The 19,234-nt window shown below is 32.7% G+C and overlaps 1 protein-coding gene across 6 annotated transcripts in view; it reads left to right on the plus strand.

Moving 5' to 3' along the window:
• raskol (Ras GTPase-activating protein raskol) overlaps positions 1–19,234 on the plus strand; it is a 730,597-nt gene that overhangs the window by 487,711 nt on the left and 223,652 nt on the right. The window contains exon 1 of one of the 6 annotated variants that reach the window (XM_085825456.1): positions 20–1,256. The exons of the other annotated variants lie outside the window; for them this stretch is intronic. Within the exon in view, the coding sequence (XP_085681582.1) occupies positions 1,097–1,256 (160 nt within the window). The 5' untranslated portion in view covers positions 20–1,096. Of the gene's footprint in view, positions 1–19; positions 1,257–19,234 lie in introns of those variants that run through there. 6 annotated transcript variants of the gene reach the window in all.

Genomic DNA, 19,234 nt, shown 5'->3' on the forward strand with positions numbered 1-19,234 from the left:
ACTCTTTTGAGAGAAAAGTTTTTCTTTGTGATCACTTACGGCGTCTCGGCGTGGGTCCCCCAAAATGGGCGAGGGCATATGAAGCGTTTACGAAAGTTAATTAACGGAGTGTTAATTCTGATGTTATTTCGTTGAATACGAACCTTAGCATTATCCTTGTTTTTGAAATTTTTTAAGGGATTTATGTCTGAGCAGAATTTTAGTGTACCCTGTGGATTTGGATTTAAAAAATAACGGATTACGTAGCCAAGAAGTTGAATTGTTTTGCAACAGCAGATTCAGGAATTCTCTTTGGATAAAAGCGAAGCTTTTTTCATAAAATAGCATGAAGAAAGTTATTGTTTACTCTTAAAAAATAGAAAATCTGTATAATTAGCCTGGAAGAAGATAATAATTAAGAAAAAAATAACGTAGAATTTCGCAGTGGATTAAACGTTTCACATGTTAAGCAGCCAAGCGAGATCTTTAAGCTAACCTAGCAGACGTCGTCGAAAGGAATTTTACTATTTTTACTCTTTTTGCACAAATACGGAAAATACCCCCACAACGGTTTTTTGCACATTCGACTGAAGCGTTTCGCCGCACAGCGCATGCGCATGATTAGCAGTTGCAAATGCTCACCTGGACTTCGTTCCGCTGCTAAACAAAATTTGGTCGGGAATATTGGCATTTAAAACTGGAGGGAATTTCTGTGCGGATGATTCTTCCTTGTTGGCTTTGTTGTTGACATTATGTGTATTATTATCCACTGTAGATGGAATAAGAATTTGCAAAAGCTGTAAATTATTAATCAATATTGCTTGGAATAAGATATTGTTCCTTCTTCTGTTATCATAAATGTGCTGCCACTTTAAAGAATTAAATTTTGTAAAGTAATTAATTGCGTTTTAAGATTAAGACAAAATAAGGAATAGCTTGACAGGTATGAAATCTGTTTTGACGTCGAAAATACATTTCATCGTGCGGTCCAATAATTAGTTACGTTTTCAATTGATGAATAAAGTTTGTGTTATAGTATTATGAAATGTGATTTGTGAAACACTGATGAATCAAGAGGCAAGTGTTATTGTGTATAATGAAATGACCAGATATTACGATGTCAGCGATCGTCAGCAGCTCGTGTGAAGACATTGTTTCTGAGGACAAAAACCCATTTCGTGGACGATTTGCTAGAGTATTCTTCAGTTCGTGCATGGGTATACCACGTAATGCAGCTCATGCTGCCGATAAAGAGTATGAATGGGATAATATATCAGGTAGGTTATTTTTGTTTTTTTCCCTGGTGGTTAAATAAAAGTTTGTTTCGTGTGGCTCTGGAGCGATATTTTGGTCGCAGCTCGAATATTAAACGACAAAAACCTCATGTGGCTCAAAAGCATGTGTTTTGTTTTGTGGACGGATCTATTCGTTATGTACAGATTACTTTTTAGTCTTATGTTTGGTACATGTCATTAATAGTGGGGATTGTATTCTGGTACACAAAATACTTATTCTGGTACATAAAAGACATTAATAGTGGGGATTGTATTCTGGTATAACGAAGTTTAGGGCAATTTGCGTTTTATGGATAATATCTTTCGCTTAGTTTATATGTTTCATAACTACTCATTTTTGTATATGCAGTTTCACTACTTTTAATCTGCTATTATATAAACATTAATCATTCATTGGACTCCTAATTTTCCATACGAGAAAAATGAAGAAACGGTAAATAAAGGTATTCTTTTATAGTCCTGTATTATTAAATAAGAAAAGATCTATGTATGTAATGTATGTATGTTCCTCACATAGTAAAAATTTATGCATGTATTTTCCACTAGAATGTATGTATGGAAATGTATGTATGAATGTATATTCATCGCATTGTGCAAAAACGGCGGCACCTAGAGCCATCAAATTCACTGTACCCCAACATGTGCACCTTAAAGCCCGCATCTGAATTTTTAAAAAAATTATTTCATGTTTTGAGCGCATTAAATGATATTCTGATTAACAACTCAACGATTTAAGAGTAATCTGTTGCCACGCGGTAGAGCGTAAGAGATTAATATGCTTCAAATTTAATCGGAAAACTCAGCGATTCAAAAGAAATGTGTTGCCACTCCCCGAAATAAAACGCGCCAGTGTGCTGCCGTTGCGTAATGATTAATAGATTGAATTTTTCTTTAACATATAATCTTCTTTTATTGATAAAAGAATAAAATATTATAAAGCAATAAATGCGATTTTTCATCTCTGCTGGTATTAATTCCTAGTTCTTAGACCCTTGAAATTAAACCAAGCAAATTCTTAAAATCTTCATTTATTTTTTTCTTTTTTATAGTAACTACTTTAGGAGAGTAACCACAAGCGGCTAGTATTGTAAAAGTTTCAAAATAATAATACTCTGTTTAAAACTAGAATTGCCTGCACATTATTATCATTGGATTTGACTTAGTTATTTACAAAATTATTTTGATGAGGTGAATTGAAATCTAATAAGTATACTTTAAGTAGGCATAAGTGACTGAACCTTTGATAATGGATATATAATTTAAGCGTTTTTGGGGACTATTTCCTTTTGTTTGTATCAAAATAGTTATAGTTAGGAAGATCAAAATTAAAGAAAACAAAACAAAATTTTAAAAATCTGAACGCTTTCAGATTTTATATTCCGCTCAAAGGGGCGTTTTTTTAACGTTTTGTGTGTTACCTTTATTTATTAAATATCACGCTCTTCTCACTTAAATCATAAAATTCAATTCAACAGCAAAATCACAAACTATTTAAGGAGAGCATATCTTTAGAATTTCCGATACACAGTCTCGCACTCTGGAGATAATTCTCCCCCCCCCCACGTACAGTGTTTTCAATGCTCGCTTCGTTGAGTTTGTTAATCAAAAATTCGTTAAAGTGTTACAAAATATGAAATAGATTATAAAATAAATCCCATATTCGAGTGTAGGACTATGTTTTTCAAAATTTAAAGTCTCTAGGTACCGTTGTCTTTTTCACAGTGCGAGAAACATACATACATTCATGCAGATTGTTCATTATTAAATTTCTTTAAATATAATGCAAGGCTCTAATATTTGGTGGCAACAATTTTGAAAAGTGAAACGGCGTTTTATAGTAGACGACACAAAATGCCAAAACGAAATTAATAGCTCTTCTGGGCAAATTGCTCCTTTGGGCTAATAATAATAATGCCATTGAATGTATCTTTAGGTGCTGTATTTGTCGCACAAATTATTTTAGTATGGCTTTTTCTATGTGTTCATAAACAGTGTTAAATCTTAAATGTAATAATACAGCAATGTTTTTCGTTTAGTAATTAACTAGTAATAATTTGGGCAGTAACTTTATTTCAAAGTGAACTTCTATTGTTTTAATGAATTTCAGGAATATTCTAAGATTTCCCCAATGTCACATTTTGCACTAATGTTGAATAATCCGAATCCGACATTATCAAATTGTTCCTATCCATTTTGAATGTTTATTATAATTGAGGGATAATATTACATTTAAAATAATTTTTATACTATTTTCTGGTAGAATTTTTGCAGAAATACATTGCAAAGTAACATTGAACTTTGGTGTTTGTTTGGGTTAATCAAGTAAGCGAAGTACACGAGGGCTATGTGCCGAAGGGAAGGGACATGCAAAAAAGCAAAGGAAAAAAAAGTTCCACAGGGGTGTTTCCATTTTTTTACAACATATAAATTATCATCATTTATCAGAGGTTTATTTCAGATAGAAAAGGGTTATATTCTTGCGGTATCGCTAAATTGTTTTCAGTGTTTTATTGCAGTGTTATTTATCATGTATAATTTTACAAATATTAATTTATTAAGTAAATAAATTTAGATGGAATATTTCAATATCTTAAATTTTATCACTTAACGACATTACAAAATGTAATGGGATAAAAATTTAGAATTTTTAGTTATTGATGATTTTTTCGCACCCCGTCCGCAAGATCAGGATGCTTTGATAACTGAATGAGTAAAATTAGTTTCATTAAGCTAGTTTAAAAATATATAAATCAAGAAATTAAACAGTAATAGGAATTATTTATAGAACTAGAAATTATTTAAAGGATTATTATTATTACAGTTATTTAAAGGAAAATCGAAATATAGGGTTCATTTTTCATCAATCATCACCTTACGTATGACGTAAGATGAAATTTATTTTGATATAACGCACTGAGTTTGTCAAACAAAGAACGGCATTTGCACTTTTCGTGGTAGAAATTTGTTATCTGGTTTTCTATTGAAAGACTGAAATCGTTAAATTGCATAACTATAACTCCGCAGTTGTTTAACTACATCGATGTTAATTTAAATCCATTGTTTTCATGTGTAGGAAACAAAAAAGCTTTATTCTCACAATTTCAGAGCCTTCATTATTGTAATTAACTTCAAATTGTCGCATAATATAAGGATTCTTCATTCATATAGTTCCGTTGCCCTCGTGTGTGGGATCTTCTGTGAAACCTGTTCGCTGAACTGGGGCCTCTCAGTGTCCAGACGAACAAAAGCCACATTCAGAAAGACAAACCAACCCACGCCTTGTGAGCAAAACAATGAAAGTGGCTCCACTTCGCGACCGCCGAAATGACCGTTAAACAACCAATAAGAAACGTTCCCATGCAATTTTTGCAACGCTCCGTGAAGATCGTCGCTTGAAGAGAAGTGTGCGTTCTTAAGAAGTGAAACCGTTTTCGGAAGGAGGGAACAATGCCGACGTTATCGTTTGAAAAGTTGGCAGTGTGAACGGATATGCGAAATCCAATTTCCTGTATCGATTATGGGCAGTGAAATCATTTCAAGGACATTCAACTTTACAAATAGTTCAACCTATCATAATATATATTCACCGTCTAGATTTTATCGGTTAATCGCCTGTTGTTCATGAAAACCCGATTTTAGAATTTATGGCGTTCTTTATTAATGTGCTTTAATGTCCGTCAGTCGGGCTAAGAAATTGCGAAAATTTCATATTCAAAGAACCGTTTTTGGAGGGAAAAGTAAATAAATCATCCAGCTTTAATCGTTGTTCGTCTCTTAATTATTCTTTTGGCTTTATTTACGTTTAAATGACTCCCAGACTATTCCTCATCTGGGGAATCAGATTGCCGTGAAACTTTTATTCATCAAAATCTGTTAATGATTCCAATTACGATTTTGTTCTTCCTAAAGTGTTAAAAAACTTTGTTTCATAATTTTTAAATTTTTTAAATCTCCTATACCAGCAGATAGCGGCACAGTTGTACAGCCGTTGCTTTCTTTATTGCTGAATTTTTTTTTTTTTTTTTTTAATTCAACTCTCAGGCGGCTGTGAAAATGATGGATAATTTTCTTTTTTTATTTGTTTGTATTTGTATCTTTTTGTTTATATTATCGTTAGCTCCGATTTTGATCTTGATTTCATGGCATCCTCAACGCTTTATTGTACTTAGTAATTTAAAGTGGAAGAAGACTTTTTTATATTTTTGCATCAAGTAAGCTTGAAGTAATAACTATTGTCTTTCCAAAGAAATTGGCCACCATGAGTATTAACATGCATGCTCAATTCGAACTGGCATATTTGCTAATGGAACGCCTTCCTAACGGTGCCTCATCATAAATGTACCAGCATATTCTTGCAAGTTAGTCGTTGAAATAAAAATTTCAGTGGGTCCCGCAGTAAACAGATGCCCATCCCCTTATGCAGATCAATTTCTGACTTAAAAAAAGCAACTTCTATAAAGGCGTTGGAACCTTTATGACGGAGTACCGCTAAGAATGTGGTGTTTTCATTTGCTTTGCTACCCAGAGTAGCAGGCTAAAGCTCTACTGACATATAGGTGCTCCAACAATAAAGATATTCGCATTTTTTTATGAAGGTTACTTTTTTCAGGTTAGAAATTATGTTTTATAAGCCTACATATTTCTGTCTTTTCGAACAGTTGCCGACTTGCATAAAGGGACTCAACACTTTTATGGCAAGTGGTCTTCCAGGATAGAGGGATATGGCTCTTATGATAGGGTCATTTTTGGCACCAGGTATGCTAAAAATCTCGAAACTGACTTTTCAAATTGTTGCCACCAAATGTTATACATTATTTAAAAAACTAAATAATGGAGAATCTATGTGTATGTATTATGTACGTTCCTCGCATTGTGGAAGATCGACGGCACATAGAGCTACCGAATTGTAAAACATTCAATCCTGCACTCGGACGTGGGCACCTCGAAGCTCGAATTTTGAATTTGTTTCGATTTGTTACATATTTTGTACAAGTTTAACGAATTTTTGTGTAACAAACTCAGCGATTTGAAAGCGAGAAGTGACGGTAAATAACAATCGAAATAAAACTCTTTTATCTCCAATGCGCCACAGCGTTGCCATTCGGCAGAATATAAGATATCTGTCTGTCAATTTTATTCTGTTACTGAGTAGCAAACCATTTGATTGAAAAGTAATAAACACAGCTCTTAAAAGTGCATTTAAGTCATATGTGTTTAATTAGAAATATTAAATATTTTTATGAAATGACACCAAATGGACTCATAAAAATCATTATATGCTTAATTTTTATAACTTTTTAGGTGGCTAGTTTTCAAAGAAATAATACAGCGAATAAAAAAAAAAAAAAAAAAAAAAAAAAAAAAAAAAATATGGTAACCCCAAACACTGCTTCGGGATCCTAGGGATATGCATTTAAAATATATTTTGTGATTTTGATCTTTAATTTTACGCCGCAAGACACTTAATAATAAAGCTAAAAAGACCTCCCCCCAAAAAAAAAAAATATATATATATATATATCAAATGTTGTATGCTCTCTCTCTCTCTCTATATATATATATATATTATATATTAGCAGAGTTGAGTTCAAGAGCAGATATTGGTAACTGCGAGGCGAGCGAAAGTAAGAAAAGCTTTCAGGTACGACGTTAAATATGAATCCTTTCAGATTTTCTGTCTTTCTTTTCCAAGTTTTTATTATTTTACATAGTACCCGAGAAGCCGATAATGGGCATCTAAAAGGATTTAGCTATAAAAAAAATTAAAACCTTACAGCTTCAGTAAATTAACTAATAAAAGCCCATTTTTGAATACCCTCGGGCATCCGCAACTTCTATCTACCATGCCTTAGTTAGACCGGTCTGATTTTCAAAGATGGCAACGAAGATTCATGCGGCTTAAAGCCAATCTGTTATAAAATTAAATACAATTTATTTAAATTCGTGGGACGCTGGACGAAAGGATTCTTTAAGTAGCCATTCCTGATAAGAAAGTAACTTATAATACAAAATTCCATAAAAAATGCAAGCATAAATCTGTTATTTGTGTGTAATAAACTAGAAAGCCTCTGATTTTCTAATGAATCGAATAAGCGAACGCGGAATCCAAACGGTATGAATTGCATGGGGTTGAGTATGAGAAATTAAAAGGTAGAGAATAAATCCAGCTTTCAAAGTTGTATGTATCTTTCTAACTAATAACTGAAGTTGGCAATTCATGCTTTAAAACTCATTCATCTCATAATATCTTAAACCTACCATCAAAACAGTTCGTAGAATACAAATGATAAAATTGTGTCATAATAATGAGGCTTATAACATCATATTGACTATGTTATTGGAATCTTAACCTTCATAGTTTTAAATATATAAAAATAGCATCTTACCTGTTTTCCAAATTAAAAGTCTTAAAACTTATAGGATTCCACATTAAATTGCCTTACAAATCATTGCCATCTTCAGCTTCAAAACAAAGAATCATTAAACATTGTGATATTTTTCCAGTATTTTCAAATAGTGAATTACTATTTTTTGTGTGATAACAATTCGTATAAACTTTGGGAATAAACATGCCGGGGGCGGGGAATTGGATTCTCTTTTATAACACCAAATAGTAACAATTTTTACAGATGAAGATATCCGGAAACTTTTATCTTTTTTCATCCCAAACATAAAGTATATAGCCAATATTAGAAAAAAAGTATGGCAACACTTAACACTCTGTTAACGTTAACATTAATCAGCTGAGACATCCTTGCCACATCTATTTTCTCCTCTTTGTCTTTTTCTAATGACGTCTTCGTCTACTATGAAGATGCCTATCTGTATTGTACATTTTATGGCAGCATCTAACGAAACGTTCTTCAGTGACTTTTTTTAATTTAAATTTATTTCATTTAAAAACATTGAGGTAATTTTTGACTTAATTTATGTTTCATACTGTAGATCAAATTAATATATTTAAATAAAATTTATTAACAGGGTTTTTATTTTAATAACTTTTTCAGCTAGGATTTCCCCATCTTCTTTATGCATCTTCTTTATATTCAGTTTCATTTTTATGCAAGAAATGTGTTGTTTGGCTTTTGTTCAGAAATTTTCTGGCAAATGTCTCCCATCCATTAGAATTAACGAATCTTAAATGTTTTTCCTCGCTTTTATTTAATTTAGAAAATCTGGTGTGGAAATTTATTTGAGGTTGACATTTTATTGAAATAAACTGGTTGACATCAATTTGTCTGCAAAAACGCTCACCAAAGAGCTTTATTTGTTTGTTATTTTTGCACTGTGTGGCGAAATTTTCGGAAAGTGCATGCGTTATCATAAGATAACAGCTGTTAACTTGTTTGGGGTCTTGATAAGTTTTTGATTCTGTTATTTTGTTAGGGTAAACTGAAAAACTTTTCAAAATGTTGTGTTTGGTAAATTGATTTTAACATTAGAACATCATTCTAAAAGCATTTATGGTCTCTCTAATACGCAGGATAGTCGTGCTGTTTGGCAGAACTGTTGCCATTTCTTCTTGCATAAAATATTTATTATATCTTTAAAAAATTGTAGTCTTTTTCCGGATAGATTATCAAGTTAACAAAGGCATACATTAAAGATGATCATTAGTAGATGATCCGAAACTCAGCAGTCAAAAAATGTCTATATCGGTGAATTTGCATCGCAATTCTTGCAGAAAAATTATAAAGTTTTGGAGCAAGAATATAAAAAAAAAAATTTATTGTGAAAAATTTTCTGTTACAACCATTAGACGGCATTTTGTACCTAAGAACTCTGAATCTATATCTGCGCTTTTAAGTTATCACTTCGAAATCAGGGTTACTCTGATCTTGCAAAACAGGAGGTAAGTAAAAAGGCAAGCATTGAATCTTTTGCAGTTTGATGCTGAATTGGATATTTCATCTTACTTCTTTGTTAAATTAACTCGTAATTCTCAGCTTTTAGATTAAATGGAGTGCAAAATAATTGTCAGATGGAATAATTCAAGACCGGCTTTTCTGTATTTGGAGTCCTGGGGAATAATTTTTTTCGGCGCCCTACTCTGAAAACCAAAAGTAGCGAAACCATGATAAAACGTTTCCCAAAAGAGGCTGTGAAGTTCTTATCTTAATTAACTAGTTATTATGATTTTGATCTTTACGATTTGATTCTTTACGAATTTCCTCACCGAAATGCAAATTTGCTTTGATCATTTTCAAGCTAGGGGTTTTGAATCTTAGAAAGGGAGAGGGTCTGGCAGTCGCGTCTGCTGTTGGTTTTTCGCCAGCTATGTTTAAAAGCCATATTCCGGCTTTGGCATAGCCGATGCTCTAAAATTCTTAAAAAGACTTGATTATTCGGTGCGACATTCCTCTGCAACTGGCGCCCTAGCCAGTCGCACTACCCTCTCCTAAAGCCATTACTGCTGTAATCTCTAGATCTACGTGTTTTTTGTATGTTGGATTGAAGTCATAGCTATCAGAAGTCAGTACCTCACTGGTAATGTTAAACGATGCTGTCTGATGACATCATACATATTCTTTCCTGGGTGTTTTGTCTAGATTCTCTCTAAAATAACTTAGCGAAGGAAAATGAAACTTAAACAACACGTGATTCACATGATTGCAAGAATATGTGCGCTGTCAGAAATTCCACTACAATCCGTTCAGAGTTTGAAATCAAGTTTGTAAACTCCAGGATTTGAAACTTAAGTATAGCATAAAATGATATGGGCTATAATAAAACTCCGCTGCGTACTACTAACATTGAAGTTTGTAATGAAGTCTGGAAACCTCGTGATAAAGGAATTTGAAACTTTGCAAGTGACAGGCATCGCGAGCTCTTTTATAAAATGCCATTTCTATTTACTTTCCAAATTAAAGTTTTCGTTTGGAAAGAATGGTAGGCCAAGTAAAATCATAGAAAAACCAACGATTTCAGCGATTCAGAATACACGAATCCAGCACTGTCCTTCTTCATTAGCAGTTGAAAAGGCGATAATGTTGAATCGCTGAAAGCGCTTGTGCTTAAATAAAATCTTCACCAATTATTGTTTCTTATAATTAGTGTAGTTTTCTCTCTGCTTTTTAGTCCAAAGGGGCTATGTCCCTGATACACTATTGTTTTCGTTTTGCGATTTTGCGTTGAATCACTATAAATGTCCGTTTCACTTTTCAAACTGTTGCCACCAAATGTTAGAGTCCTGCATTATATTTGAAGAAATTAAATAATGAAAAATCTGCATAAATGTCTCGCATTGTGATAAAAGAAAGGTGCATAGAACCATCGAATTTTGAATGACGTATTTATCCTACAAATATGGGCATGTGGAAGACCAAATTTAAAATTTGTAATTTGTTTTATTATCGATTTCATATTTTGTAAAACTTAAGCGAATTTTTGATTAACAAACTCAAGGATTTCAAAGCGAGCAATGGCAATACTCTACGGGGGAACAAAAAATATCCTTTTATATCCAGCGCGCGAACTGTGTATCGGAAATTCTAAAAATATGCTCATTTTAAAATTATTTTGCGACATTGCTATTGAACAGAATTTTATGGTTTAAATGCAAAGAACATGATATTTAATAAATAAAGGTAACACACAAAACGTTAAAAAAACGCTTTTTTGGACGTAATTTAAAGTCTGAAACCTTTCAGATTTTATTTATTTATTTTTCAGATGCGTCTTTAGAGAAACATTGCATACTTGTAACTATTTTCAATCTCTGAAATCTGAAACCTTTTTTTGGTAAACATTATACAACCATACCTCGGTTACCTCCGCTTTGAAATACATCCAAGTTGGTATACATCCTGTTCGGAAGCGAGAATTTTTGCTGGGTATACGACATTTGTGTGGAATATGACTTGCGTTCGAGTCACGACTGCTTGGCTTACACTTGTTCACCTCTGTCGAGATAATGCTACCACTGCCCATAAACATCATGCCTGTTGCTACTATTCAGTAAATGACCAGCGCTACATCTCTGGATTTTCAAATGGCTCTTTGTTTCTTCTCGTAAATGTTTTGTTAATTCATTAACAATGAGCTTTAGGAAAGTTGATGAAAAGTATCAAGCAACAAAGAAAATGTTTAGGATCGCAATGGAGGTGGAAAAAAGAGATTGTTGAAAAATATGAAATTGGCATACGTATCCGGAACTTGGCTATTGCGTACTTTATGCCGAATACCATGTTGTCTACAATTGTTAAAAACATACATGCTATTAAATCAGCTAAAGTTGTGAAAAGGGCGAAATTGATTACCAGACAAAGATCACAGATGTTGCAGCATGTTGAATTACTGTTGATCTGGATGTCAGAAAAATGTATTTACGTACAGTAGGATGTGTAGGACTTCATTTATGTAGAGCATATGTCTCACTCACTGCATTTGTATTTTAGTGTTAAAATGTGTTATGAGAATAACGAGGGAATTTTTTTCTGAGAATGGATTAATTATTTTCCCTTTATTTCTTATTGGAAAAGCTCGTTATGTCAATGATCTGGAACGGATTGACGTATACTGAGATAACATTATATTGTATGGTAAGAAATTATTATTGCTGGAATTGTTACTTTTTCAACGAGTTGCGTGCTCATACGTATAAATTATCTCTTCAGAGGTGTGTTGTTTCATGCATGCTCTTCCTTCTCTAGGTAGGTAACGATGGCTACGGCACTCAGCATTTGAGTTCTTTTGCAAAAAGCAGCAGTTTCTAACGGGAAAAAAAAAATCAATTAACAATTGTAATGTAAAATACTGTAAAAACATTATAGAATTTTGCTACGCAATTTTTTTTAAAATATTCTTTTATAATATCACCATATTATTTATGAATTTCTAGTTATATTAATATTATAGTAATATGCACAGATATGCATTTTTTAAAAGTGTTTTATTAACTTTTGGATCATCCTATAATCCTTAATTTCATATCGATATTTTTATGGCAACAATAAGATAAATACACTTGTTTGAACGATAGTTAATAAATCTCTTGAAACTTCGGCTGTCGTAGTAATTTCTCACAAACTTCTACTCCGTTTATGTGATAACTGGAAAAAAAAATTCTTTGCAACGCATCTGAGCTGAAAATTTTATTTTAACTCTTATTATATATTTTAATTAACTCTTATTATTATATTTTAACTCTTAGTGTATCATAGCCATCAACACGATGTTGTTACAATTACATGTCAGATTTATTCTTTATTTCAGTTTAATTAATTTATTTGCAGATCACCTCTTTTTATTTGATTCAATTTTTTTTTTTTAATTTTATTTTTGTGTGTTGTGGATATACCTTTTTTTCAGCTTTTTGTGGACTGATTTATCGTCTGTTCTGGAATTAAGGAAAAGAACTGTATTTCTCTGCTGGGGAAGAAAAATTGCTTTCGAATTCGGCTTTGCTGCCAACTAAGAGAAAAGAAAAGTTACGGCTGTAGAGGCATTTGAAATATTACAAAATGAAACAAACTGGTGCTGTAAACAACCATAAAAATTTCCGGAGAATACGAAAATGGAGTGCTTCTTTAGGAGGAAAAAAGTATTGAATGTTTGCCAAATGCTTCTGGAATTTGAAAATCGTCCAAAAGCTGTCAAATGTCAAACACATTAACGTAAAGGACGCCTGCTTGGGTTAGGTTATCTGCCTTCTTCTAGAACATCGTGTTTTCTCTTTCTTTTGCTTGCATTCTTTGATAGGATAATGTTACAAAATCTTAAAAATGCTAGTCTTTATGAAGTCTAAAATATTTAAATGTCTTGTTAGTTATATCAAAAGAATAGGCTGCAGTTAAGCAAACAAAATATATAACTTTGAGTGTAATTAATTCTCTAAATATGGGTAAAATATAAGTATATCATTATTATTGTTGTGACATTGGCTTTTGCTAATATTTTTGCAGAGGAATTTCGTAAGAAGAGTCGTTTCGTTGCGTTACATAATTAAAGAAAATTTCCTTTTTTAAATTGAATAAATATTAAAAAAGCAGAATTATTTTTAAATGAACTGATATAGAAGGCTAGCTAGATATAGAAGGGATATTTTTAATGTCTTCAGGGTGATGGAGTTAAGAACAAAAAAGAGCTTTTTGAAAATTAAGAACGCCTAGGATATTTGACTTTAGAATCTTGCTTAGGCTACACCTATTTGAAATGGCAAAATATTTTAGCTACATTAGAAGAGCAGAACTGATTTGGATTGGTTTCAATAATTCAGTGATGGGAAAGCGTGTAAATGCATACCTTAAAGGAGTAAAAAGCAGAAGCAAGTGATTTCAAGAACAGATCTGCGAATTTAAGAACTTTGCTTCGTATCCTGATCATTTAGGTGTGTAGTATTTAATCGATTAATTAATTATTTTGTCAGGACATTTAATAGCTGTCTACCTAATGTAAGTGGTAACTTTGTGAAGGATTGTCAAAGCGAAACTGTCTTGTATTTCCATTATATGAATGGAAAAATCTGCGAAAATTTTATGCAAATCCGTACCTGTAATCAAACTTAAACATTTGGCTTAGCCAGTCGTAAATGTCGCCAGTTGCTGAAGGTGATAAACCAAATTCTTTCGGCGATTATACTCACGGGATGCATGAAAGTGATAGAAAAGCTATAAATATAATGTCGCATAATGTGATAGCGGTTAATGTTATCATTCGAATCTTATGGACTTACGGAAGTTCCGCCATTTTGTACCTGAAAACATGGAAAATACAAAGCTTATTGTGATCAACAGTTTGGTTAATGTAATCAAAATATTGAAAGAATGAATTTTTTAACCGAAGTTAAATTCACCAAATAAAATATAAAATCAGCCAGTACTGTTGCATTACAGCATACAAGTTGCCCAATGGCAGAGAAATATCGGCATGTGAGGGATTAAGTCGTCAGATAGCTTGGTTTTGATTTAAGTCAATCATCTCCAAAGAAGCCACCCCTACACCTAAGGATGTTAGAAGTTACTATGTGTCTTATTTTGTCATTTTAGTTGCTACAACCTTCCGAAGTAAGGTATTTTCTCCCTCCTTTCCGCAGTAGTTGGAAGCATACTCGACGGGTATTCGAGAGGTTCAGGGTTCGAGTTCAGGCGAGGGCATTGCATATTTTTCACGTCTCCTGTTTCAAAATAACCTAATACAGCGTAATGACTCTACAATCTTTTAAAATTTATTCATTTTTATGCCCTCTCCACCCCCCGTTAACCAAGCTATTGCGATATTAAGTGGCAAAGGAGCAAACATAGTTATCCGTGTTAAAATTACCAGTCCGTTTCCTGCGGAGAGGGAGAGGATATATCCGTTTGTTGTAACTATTATTTTTTTAACAATTCTTTCAGCTAATTTCGTAAAGTTTTTTCAGCCCAAAGGGTGTTAGCCGAGAAGGGCTATTAATTTCATTTTAGCATTTTGTGTCGAAAACTTTAAAAATTTAAATGTCCGTTTCACTTTTCAAATTGTTGCTGCCAAATATTAGAGCTCTGTGTTATATTTAAGAAATTAAATAATGAAGAAGCTGCATGAATGCATGCTTGTTTCTCGCACTGTGATAAAACAAAAATACCTAGAGCCATCCAATTTTGAATAACGTACGTCTCCAACCAAATATGGGCATCTGGTAGCCCCAATTTGGAATTTGTTTTATTATCAATTTCATATTTTGTGACAACGAATTTTTGATTAACAAACTCGACGATTTCAAAGCGAGCAATGGCAACACTGTACGGGGGGGAAGCATTTTTATCTCCAGCATGCAAGACTGTGTATAGGAAATTCTAAAGATATGCTCTTTTAAAATTATTTTGCGATTTTGCTGTTGAATTGAATATATGGTTTAAGTGCGAAAAACAAAATATTTAATAAATAAAGGTAACACACAAAACGGTAAAAAAACGCTCCTTTAGGCCTAATGTAAAATCTAAAAGCTTCCAGATTTTTTTTTTCTTTTTTTTCAAGTTTTGTTTTGCATTGAGGATATCAGCTGTAATGCAGGTCTAGATTAAAGAATCAGAAATATAAATATTTAATTTCTAATCCCTTTCTTTCACTTAATTACTCAGGCGTTTCAATAAAAGATATATAAACCTTTGACTTTTGAATAAACCTTTGAAAGCCTCAGTAAAATTTCAAGTTATTAATGAGGTATTCTTCTTTACTGAATTTAAAAGTAATTTTTAGCCGTCCTTATTACTTTCTTGTAAAAGTTAGGTAATTAAGCTTAATAACTGTCGTTAAGGTTTCGAAAACAGTGTCGATTTAGATTAGAAATGTAACTCGCGTGGCTAAATTTGCCGCCTTCATTTAAGGATGCGGCAAATTTTGCATCGTTAGCTATGGGATCGTTGGATTGTTTATTTGATTGCGAACATCATCCACATTGTAAGAGTACGGGCATATATCTGTAAGAACGGGATAAGATTCGTAATTAAATTTTAAATTGTGTTATTAGCTCAGATTTTAATTTTATAGGAATAGACTGGTTTACCCATTCTGGATTTTCTTTAACGGGATTTCAGTTTTTAGCAGGTGGGTTCAAAAGATATTTTTCCATTTTCTTTCTTGCTTTTTTCCCCTTGGGGTGCGGTTCAGACTGCGTATTTCACGGTTATTCTTTCGGATTTAAAATATGTCTAAGCATAGCTCTTTTTGTTATATGCAACTAGAAATTTACTTATAAAGGATATGATTTTGATGTCTAGCATAGAAATGCAACGCATAATAGAGATTTTCTCCATTATTAGTAGATGCCAGGACACTTTTTCTCTGAGAATCGAATGAGGCAATATAACGGCAAGTGATCTTTGTTCTAACCTCACTTGTTTGAATCTTGTCTCCACTTTCATTGGTTTACTTTGTATTTCCGCCAGGTGTTTTATATTACTCATCAAATAGTTACGAAATACCACTTTTAAGGTAGCAGTTTTCTTTCGGATGTCTCATCATAAAAACAGATTTGTAATTATCTCACACCAGTGTTTGCACATGGATTGGTTTACATGCGTTTGTGGAAATTATTTTGTTTTCAAGTTTGTGCGGTATATGCTGTAGGAATAATCTAGTCGAGATCCTTTAAGAAATGTGCAATAAGTTTTAATCTTGCAAGTTGGTATGGCATCAGGGCTTAATGAAAAGCAGCTAACACGGCATTCTTTGGCGCCCTCTTTCTGAGATTTGGATTTGTTTTAGTTAAAAAAGTAAAAATAACAAAAGAAAAACTGCACTTTTTTCTTTACTGTAGAATAATTATAAGGCCTCTTAAAATTTGGAGGATATTTTAAAATATCCAAGGCATCTGGATAAATAAGGAGTCAGGTGCCTTGGATTTGGGGATATTTCAAAATATCTCCAAAATACATACACATATGTTCTGTAATTTTCGAAACATCATTTTATGTCGTCACCCACCCTTTGTATCTTCCAGTTTTCCTTTTAATACATCTCTGCATTGTCACTTTAAATTTGCATAATCAAAAACTGCCGATATCGATATAGATTGCGCATGATTTGGCTTTGCAAAAATTCATTTTACGCAAGTGTTCTGGAAAGAACTGGGGAAATGATACGAAAGAATTACTCATAACATCGTCAGAGCAGGAATGTTCACTGCTTAAAAGGTATGTCAATAAATCATAAGGCTGATCGATTGTTTCTGACAGGCTGTGCGAAAGTATCACTTGTTGTCCGTAGCTGTTACACCTGTTAGAAAATTTCATGTTCCCCAGGGACGATATGTGTAAATGGCACTTATACGGAACTGCCATGTGTGCAAGTGTCACATCATAAGAGGCCTAATGCCATAACCTTTACAGACGAAATCAAAATTTATCGTCAATTATACCGATGCTGTCATTGTCTAAAGTAGATTAAAAGGAGGGGGGGGGGAAGTATTTTCCTTGGCTTTGTCTGCTAGGCATTTGCTGCAGTCTGTATAATGTTATCCATGATTCTGCCACACATCCGGATAAAGCTCATTTACGATATTCTTCGTTTTGTATGTGATAAATCTCCGGACATTTAAAGTTTTAGGAATAATACGTCCTATTAACGTTAAATAAACTTTACATTTTCGCGGACTTATATCCAAGTCACATGGATATAATTGGAATACTTAAAATTATTCCAATTATTTACTGATTATTTTGAATGAAAGAAACGTGTCATTATAATATAATCCGATTTTTAAAAGAAACTGTTTCTCTTCTATTTTAATAGCACTAAGAAAAATTCTAACAGGCTCTTGTATTTCGTTGAAAATAAATCCTCGTTAAAAGTAGAAATTTGTTTCAAAATTTACTTTGAAATGGTAAATTTATTTTTTGAAGGGAAAAAAAATGTTTGCAGGTTGTAAGGCAAGTTTAAAAACAAGTACTTTATAACCGAACGGCTGAGTAATTATTTTTCCGCGCAAAGAAACAGTTGCGTGGGGGATACCTTGTGATTCGGACAAAATTTTTATTTTTATATTTTAGGGTTGGTCACACTTCTTTGTGTGAATAATCATTGTTATTTTCTGGAAAAGGAGTAATGGAATCGATTTGGCCTTCTTTTGTTTTATGCAATCACTCGAAAATGAAAAAAATAAAATTTCAGTACTAAGCTGCCGAAAAAAGGAGAACGCTTTTAACGGTGGTAGTAAATGCTTTTTATTTTAACGAAACCGTTCTGCCCGAAGTTACATTTTTTTTTTTGTTGTTATCGGACCATTGCAACTTAGCTACTACTATTAAGGTTTGTTCATTAATTACCTGCGGATTGCATTAATTTCAGTTTTCAAATTGCGGTTGCAAATCCAAGCAGGTATATTCGAAGGTGACTGGTGTATTATTCCAGCTGATTTTCATATAAAAAGAAGGAAAAACAATTCAAGGAAATATCGACCGCCAACAATATGAGATGAAGTTTTGAGTTAAATCAGTTACATCATGGTGTTATAAAAGTTTTGGGCAAAGTAAAATCGGCCACATGAGTACCGATGTTAACATTATAAGTTTAGACTTTATGACTGTGTAAAGTCTTCTAAGTTTGTAAAATCCTCCTAGTCCCAAGTAGCACGGCAACGTCGTAACGACGTTGCAAACTTGTCACGGATGTCGTTGCAAACACGTTGCAATATGTCGTCTTTAAGACGCCCAGATATCCGCGAAACTCCACTGTTTTGCAACCGTTGCAAAGACGTTTTTATTACGTCTTTGCAGATGAGGTTTTTGTCGGGCAGACGTCGTTATTGCGTCTTTCTTAGGTTATATTTCGGTTGTGAAAGCATCGTATCACGACGTCTTAACGACGCTTAAACGTTCGCAGAATTCGACTTTTTTGCAACAGTTGTGAAAACGTCGTTATTATACCCTTGTGTTACATATTGATTTATGCAGAAAAATAAGCTTAATAACTAATCTATTTTTCTTCTTTTTTAAAATTTTGTATTCCTTGTACTTTTTTTAAGTTTAAATATTTTATCATTTCTTGGAAACCAGAAGATAATATTTTTTTTTCTCTTTAGCATAACTATGCATAATTAATAATAGCCTTAATTATTTTCAGTACTTTAAACTATATTTTTTAAATAACTTAAATTCCAAGTTACAATTATTTAAGATTTCATCATTGTTTTTTCCTTAATCCTTTAGTATGTAAGTGAGAGTAATTATGAAAGTGGTTATTATAAGTATATAATAATAATTATAGGTTTTAAGTAAATAAAACTCAATCAGACATAAATAAAAGTAAAGCTATATATGTGGGTAAAAAATAGAGCGTTTCTGATTATAACAGCATTATCACATTTATTTCTGTTAAATCTCAGAGACAATGAAAATTGCCCCTGCCATGATAAATAAGGAAGCGTAAGGTAACATAATCAGTATTTTACCTGAACTCAAGTATAAATTTATTCGCGTTTCATGGTAAAAAGAACCTAACAAACAACATACATGACAGCACTGTTTAAGAAAAAACATGAACTAGCA

This window comes from Stegodyphus dumicola, chromosome 10, assembly GCF_044657685.1.
Source record: "Stegodyphus dumicola isolate Sdum_Otavi_A_Nest chromosome 10, ASM4465768v1".
In the NCBI taxonomy this organism is placed as follows: domain Eukaryota; kingdom Metazoa; phylum Arthropoda; class Arachnida; order Araneae; family Eresidae; genus Stegodyphus; species Stegodyphus dumicola.